The sequence below is a fragment of the Haplochromis burtoni genome, unplaced genomic scaffold, assembly GCF_018398535.1.
Source record: "Haplochromis burtoni strain Fernald_Lab_line unplaced genomic scaffold, NCSU_Asbu1 Contig_250, whole genome shotgun sequence".
Lineage (NCBI taxonomy): Eukaryota > Metazoa > Chordata > Actinopteri > Cichliformes > Cichlidae > Haplochromis > Haplochromis burtoni.
In genome coordinates, this window is record NW_024582611.1 from 521323 (window position 1) to 528263 (window position 6941).

Here is a 6941-nt window from a genome sequence, read left to right on the forward strand (position 1 = left end):
ATATATATATATATATATATACAATGTATGTATGTGTATATATACACTCAGCAGATACAACCTTATGAAACAGGAGTGTCTACCTGTGGTATTTATGGGAGTGTTTTCTACAATGAGCTTTTCAGAACCATGAACTAAAGACATTAATTTGATTAGAGTTTGAATTAGAGGACCTTCTGTATCTGCTCACTGACTTATTAGACTCATTTAACAGGGTGCGTCTAAGGTATCTCTCCTTTTGTTCGTTTGGATGGGGCAGTTTTTTCTTTAAATCAGCTGACTTTGTCACACAAGAAGAAGCTAACAAGTGTTTAAATAATGTAAAATGTATTCTTAGATAATACATAAAGTGTTCTGGCATAAAACTATATTTCTGTGGTATCTTGACAAATGTAATAATTAAGCATTAGTACATGTATATGATGAATACAGTTCAATGAATAATCTCTGACTTAAATGGCTTCAGCATAAATAACCTAAATATCTGAATTACATTTTGAATTGAATTACATTGACATACTTAAACATGCTGCACTGAAATTGTCCCTTTGTCAGAGCATGTGGTAATACTACTTTTGATATACCTAAGCAAAAATACAATTAAAAGGTTGTTGTTGTTTTTTTGGTCTCTTTACAGTTTAAGGATAACCATTTGAACTCCACATACGTCCATGTATTTTAAATTTTTGTTAAATATACTTTAATGTAAGTACTCACCAGATGACTTCCTCATGGTGTCAAAGCTAATAATGAAGGTAGCACCCTAAAAGGAAAGCAGCTCACGTACTTCACTAAGGCGGAGCTGTGCTTATTATGACAGACAGATGACTTAACCTATAACGATGACTGACAACTGTGGTACGTCAAGGAAACAGATACTGGATTTTTATGACTGTGACTTTACTTGTTCTCTCTACATTTGTTTTTTCAAGTTCTTCCACAACCATAAGGCAAATGTTAGGGGCTCTAAACAAACAAAGTGTGGCAGTAAAAACTAGTATAACCTGTCCACAGGAGGATGTTCATAACTTTAGCCCACGTGAAATGAGAATGAAGTGTTGGGATTAAATCTGAAGCATGCAAACAGTCAAGATATGATGCTGCTGTTGTGAAACTATTTCTAAAAGCACAGCTTCAAATGGGCAAAAAATTACTGATACTGAAGCTGAGACTTCATACACCAATTTATATTTAATTAGTAGAAACCTAAACAGGTTGCCATATACAATTAATTTGGGTCAGAGGGCCCGGTGGCGCCAGTGTCCGGCAGCCTCGCCTCTGTCAGTGCGCCCCAGGGCAGCTGTGGCTACAATGTAGCTTGCCATCGCCAGTGTGTGAATGTGTGTGTGAATGGGTGGATGACTGAATGTAGTGTAAAGCACTTTGGGGTCCTTAGGGACTAAATAAAGCGCTATACAAATGCAGGCAGGCCATTTATCTGTGTGTAACTGGAACAAAATAATAATCCCATGTATCCCAAGTATGCACTCATATTGTACCAGTTTTTTGAGTGTACTTCAGTTCAAATAAAAGAGTTTTAAGGGTTTAACCCTTCCCACTGACCTAAGGTATTTTATTATTATCCACTAAGGATATATATCAAAATGCATTTGAAACACAGACTCGTCTTCCTGGGTGTCACTGTCAGTGATTTGTAGGTTTCTGCAGCATGTCGTTAGTTGTTGGACTTGTTCTCAGCCTTTCCTGTTGGCTTACAGAAATTTTGCACCAAAGCAAAAAAAGAAAAAAAATATGCATGTTCAGGTGACATTTCCTGTTTGCTAGTGACATCTGTAGCATGATTTGTTTTGTTTCGATTTTGACTCAACAAGTAAAGTGGTGTGGTTCCCTGAAGGAAAAACAAACTTTGGCAGCACCCAACCTGCCCCCCCCCCCCCTCTCTCTCTCTCTCTTCAGTAATGACGCCTGAAACATGAAACACCTTGTCAAACTATGCACCTGCCCAACCCTTTCCTTTCAATCTGACAATGTTCTGCGTTATCAGAAAGGAAAGAAGTGGTGGAATGTAACATAGTACTTTTTTCTTCTTTTAGTCTCCTACAGTTAGTTATTATTTAGGTATAAGATCATATTCATCCATTAATGTCAAATCTGCTAATAAATTATTTTTCTTTGTGATACACAAACCTACCTGACAGTATATAAAGTTACTGTGCAGTAAAAAATATACAAGGACGCAGTAAAACTCTGACCTACTGTAATGAAGAGCCAATTGGAGAAAAGTCTCAAACTGGACTCTCATGTTTATTTAGACTTTAGTTTGATTCCATTCACATAATTTATAATACAAGTCAATGCAAGATAAAGAATAGGTGGTCCTACAGGTCAGTCACCTTTTATTAGTTTATTTCAATATGTTCACTTCTGTAAAGATTTTTTTTTCTCAATCAGTCAAGCTTAATTTGTGTAGCATATTCTATTGAGATTTAAAGTGAAGATTTACATATGAATAATAAGCTGATAATAACAGACACCAAAACAAGCAACCAGAACATTTATAAGGAGTGTTTCAAAAAGAAGAGGTCAGTGTAATAACACACTGAAGATAAGTTTGTATGTTGGCAGTCAACAGAGCTGACACACATACATGTTCCGTCCTCGTCGTAGCTGTCCTTTGGTGCAGAGCTCAACTAGAAACACCAGCTAAAAAGTAAAATCAAAAATCACAAAGTGGTTTTCTGTGCAGCACCATTACTTATTTATTTACACCTCTTTATGACCAATTTAACAAAGTGACAGGTAACAATCTCCAGCTGATTGGCACTGCAGTGTAAGACATGCTTTCTCTGCCAGTGTGGTGATTGGACGATCTGATATCCTCGTGTTGGTGTTGTTCCCTCGTCATCATAAATAATGTTGTTCCAGGTTCAACATTGCAAGTGACCAATCACCACCTCCTGAGGTCATCCGCGACCTCGAAAAAAACAAACGCCTTCAAAAAATCTACTTCACTTGCGAGAAGAGAAACCGCCTCTGTAAGGACAATATGTATAATGCTTACCGTTTATTAAAGAAAAGTATCCTGAAATGCAAAGAATTCAAGTTCCTGGGTCGGCGGACAGAAGCGGTTTCTCTTCTCGCAAGTGAAGTAGATTTTTCAAAGGCACAAAAGGGCGACGTCACAACAATGTGATTGGTCACTTGCAATGTTGAACATGGAACAACATTTATTATGATGATGTGGGAAAAACACCAACACGAAGATATCAGATCGTCCGTGGTGATTAATAACATGAATATAAGAGAAAATATAAGAAAATAAGAACAACATTTTTTCAAAAGTGTTGTTGCAGTCTTTGCCTATTTTTGTACATAAATTTATCACTGGAGTGACAATTTTCAAGAATAAAAGGCTCCCTGTGAAATAAAAATAAATGTACTTTGTCAGCAATTCTACATCTTCCTTTTCCAATTGTCTTTAAAAAAAAAAAGAATACATATATATTAACAGAGTAAATGCTTTTAAGTAAACTTCATTTGACCTTTGTCGAATGGCAAAAAAGAAAAGAAATCCATAAATGTCTACAAAGTGAAACTTGCCACCCTGGCTGTCTTTTACAGCTACTCTGACCTGCATGTGCAAAACCCATTAGCTATGGTGATCACTTTATTTATACAGACTTTACATATAATACATCTAACACTGAAAAACTGAACAACACTGAAACGCAAAACTTCTCATAAAATGCTACAAGCGCTATTTTGTGTGGCTTTCTTCACATGTTCCTGAATCCACTCATTTATCTCCTCTTGATGCGCTTTTTTCAGCTCATCAATTTGCTTGTTTAGCTGCTCTTTACTGTCAAAGTGCAAACTTGATAATTTTAGGTTAGTCATTTGAATTTGTTGTCTTTTCTGCAGCTTGTCAAAGTCTTTGTCATAGGCCTTTTTTCTCCTGAGCTGCATTATCATGAAGTCATTTTGGTTTTGTTGATTCTGCCTCAAATCTTCTGTTTCATTTCTATATTTTTCCATCTCAGCTGATATATCCTGGTTAAATCTCTGTCTGAATTCATTGCATTCTTCAGCTTGTTTTCTGGCCTCCTCTTCATGTTTCCTCATCATTTCTTCCAGTTCCTTCCTATAGTTTTCTTTCAGTTGTCTTTCCTCTTGTTCTCTTCCGATTCGTTCCTCTTGTCTTCTTTTGATTTCATATCTCTCTAGTTCCTGCATAGCTTCCTCTCTGAGCTTTTTAAGTTGTCTCTGTTCCTCCCAAAATCTCTGTTCCTCCTCTAAACATTGTTTATCCCACCATGCTCTTCTTTCCTCTTCCCAAGCCTTTCTTCCTTTTCTTATTGTTTCTCTGTTCTGTAATAAGATCCCAGCAGGAATCTCTTGTCTTTGTATTTCTTTCTGCAGAGCTTCATCTTCTTTATCCCACTTATAAATTTGGTCCTTCTCCTCCAATTTCTTAGTCCTTTGTTCTTCTTCTCTCTTTTTTCTTTCTCTATTCATATTTTCCTGTTGTTTCTTAATGCAACCCTCCATTTTTTTGGCTACCTGGGCTTGGTTTGCTTTTATTTCTTCTTCAAATTTGGCTGTTAGATGTGTTAACTTGTTCCTCTTCACTTGCATTTCCTCCTCATATTTTCTTATAAGATCCCTCTTTTCACTCTCTATCTTTCTTGCTTTGTCTTTCATGATCTTCTGCATTTCCATCTGTATTGCTGCCTCTGCTTCTTGAAACATTTCTGAGGTGTAGTAGCCACCACCATTCTTCCTCACCATCATTTCAATTTTGGTCAGAAGGTGACTGACTTGAGAACGATTGTTATGATCGTTGTTATTGAAGACATGGTATCGCCCTCCACAATCAGCTGACAGTTGTTTTAGGAATCCTTCGCTGTCTTCTTTTATATAACTCTCAAATGTTTGACCTCGAAGATCATCTCCTCTGGTGAATATGACAATAATGAAATCCTTTGTCTTCTTACCAAAAAAGTTTTGGATGAGCTCCACGGTATCTTTTTCTTCCTTTGTAAAGCGACCAATCTGCACCACCAGTAAGAACACATGAGGTCCAGGAGCCAGTAAGCTGATACATTTAACAAGCTCTTGTTCAACTTCTTTATTGGACAAAATCGTGTCAAACAAGCCGGGCGTGTCAACCACAACGACAGGGCGCCCGTCAATCACTCCTGTTTCTTTCTGACAAACACTTGTCACAGACTTCAGACAGACTTTTGAATAAAAGCACTGTTTGCCCAGCATGGTGTTTCCAGTGGCACTCTTCCCAGAACCAGTTTTCCCAATCAGCACCATCCTGAGAGGCTCTCTGCTTTGCACCATCCTAATAGGTGGTGTCCAGCGATGTCTATAATTTTCTGGCTTTAAAAGGGATACATGTCTTGAAACTGGTTTCAGTGGAGGTTTTGGAAACATATCTTTTGTGAAGCTTCTGCAACCGACAGTTCTCATTGTTTCCACAGTATGCAACAAATCAGCGACTTGATGCTTATCCTTTATGTCAAAAACGATGTGTTGTTTATCGCAGCGCTTATAGAGCTCTTGGATGTCTCTGTTGTCTATTAGAATCTTCTCCACTGCTGAAGACTGGTCAAGATTTGGATTTTCAACAATAAAAAGCAAGACAGTGAACTTATCGATCACACTCTTGAAAGTATTCTTGATGGCTTCCAGTTCTTTCTTGTCTTCATCAGTAGGATGGTCCAGTGGAAGGACCAGCATGAAGGCATGGACACCCTCAGGTTCACAGAGGACGACACACTTGTACGATTCATTCATCGCCGTCTCTTTAGGTTTTCCGTGCAAAGTAGGCAGCTCCAGCACAGAAACACGACGGCCACAAACCTCTGCCTGGTGTTTGGTCAACTCTGATGAGCTCTTAGATGGAATACATTTTCTTTGTCCCAGAATGGCATTAACAGCTGACGTTTTCAAGCTTTCATTTCTCCCACACAGAATCAGGTTTAGAGGGGATTTTGTAGTTTTAGGCACCACAACGGGATCAGCGTCTTCAGTAAAAGTTAAATACCCCCTGTTATCACTTACTATTTTCTCCATTTGTTTCATCAGTTCTTGAAGATCGTGTTCAAGAAAATATTTTTCATCAAGCCTGATTTTGTGCTGTCTTTGTCTGCAGTCTTGGACGAGTTGGTTCACTGAGGAATTCCCTCCCCTGTCATTATGTGTTGTGATGACCAATGAGTGTTTAAAAGCATCTCGTCCAAAGAAACTCACGATGAACTTCATTTTTTGTCTATCATCCTCGGTGAAATCCAAAGGATTTACTAGGAGCAACAGAACATTTGGTCCAGGTTGGCAGTGTGCGATACACATTTTTATCTCATATCGCACTCTTTCTGCAGGCACAATGAAGATATTTGATGTTTTCAATAAAGTGAATGGAGTTCTCCTCCACTCTCCTTTAATTTCAGTAAACTGCTTGTTTGTCTTTTGATAAGGACAGTTATATCTTTCACTGATGAAAGTGCTCAGCGTTGTCTTATCGTCATTGTTTTTTCCAAGAATCACAATTCTGAGTTCAGATACTGTAAAAGACAAAAACAGAGGACAAAAAAAAGAAAACAAAGGCATTACATATTGCTGCAATTTTATGACAGGAAATTATCAGCCCTTCTCTATTAATATCAAGATTAGAACAGGATTGCTATTATCCCAGGAAAGAGTAATGCTTTGTGCGCTGCAGAATACACTATTGTAGATCATTTGTCTGCTCTTTATTCAGTTTAATTCAATTTGATTTTGTTGATTAGGCGCCAAATCAAAACAGTTGTCTCCTCAAGGAACTTCATATTATAAGGTAAAGAAAAGCCCAAGAATGACATCAACCTCTTGTCGTATTTTATGGTAACACAGGCCAAGGTACATTTTCTCGATTTTCTCTCCAACTCACAGGTGTGTGTGTGTGTGTGTGTGTGTGTGTGTGTGTGTGTGTG

The 6941-nt window shown here is 37.8% G+C and overlaps 3 protein-coding genes across 5 annotated transcripts in view; 1 reads left to right on the forward strand and 2 right to left on the reverse strand.

Moving 5' to 3' along the window:
• Positions 1-893, reverse strand: part of LOC102298793 (ankyrin repeat domain-containing protein 12) — a gene marked incomplete in the record, with an annotated part of 12500 nt that extends 11607 nt beyond the window's left edge. Inside the window, 1 exon segment of the mRNA XM_014338861.2 lies at positions 718-893.
• Positions 1-6941, forward strand: part of prdm6 (PR domain containing 6) — a 147904-nt gene that overhangs the window by 92355 nt on the left and 48608 nt on the right. The window lies entirely within an intron of this gene.
• The window catches only part of LOC102290551 (GTPase IMAP family member 8), a 7837-nt gene continuing 2807 nt past the window's right edge, over positions 1912-6941 (reverse strand). The window contains exon 4 of the mRNA XM_005938639.3: positions 1912-6533. Within this exon, the coding sequence (XP_005938701.1) occupies positions 3700-6533 (2834 nt within the window). The 3' untranslated portion in view covers positions 1912-3699. The remainder of the gene's footprint in view (positions 6534-6941) is intronic.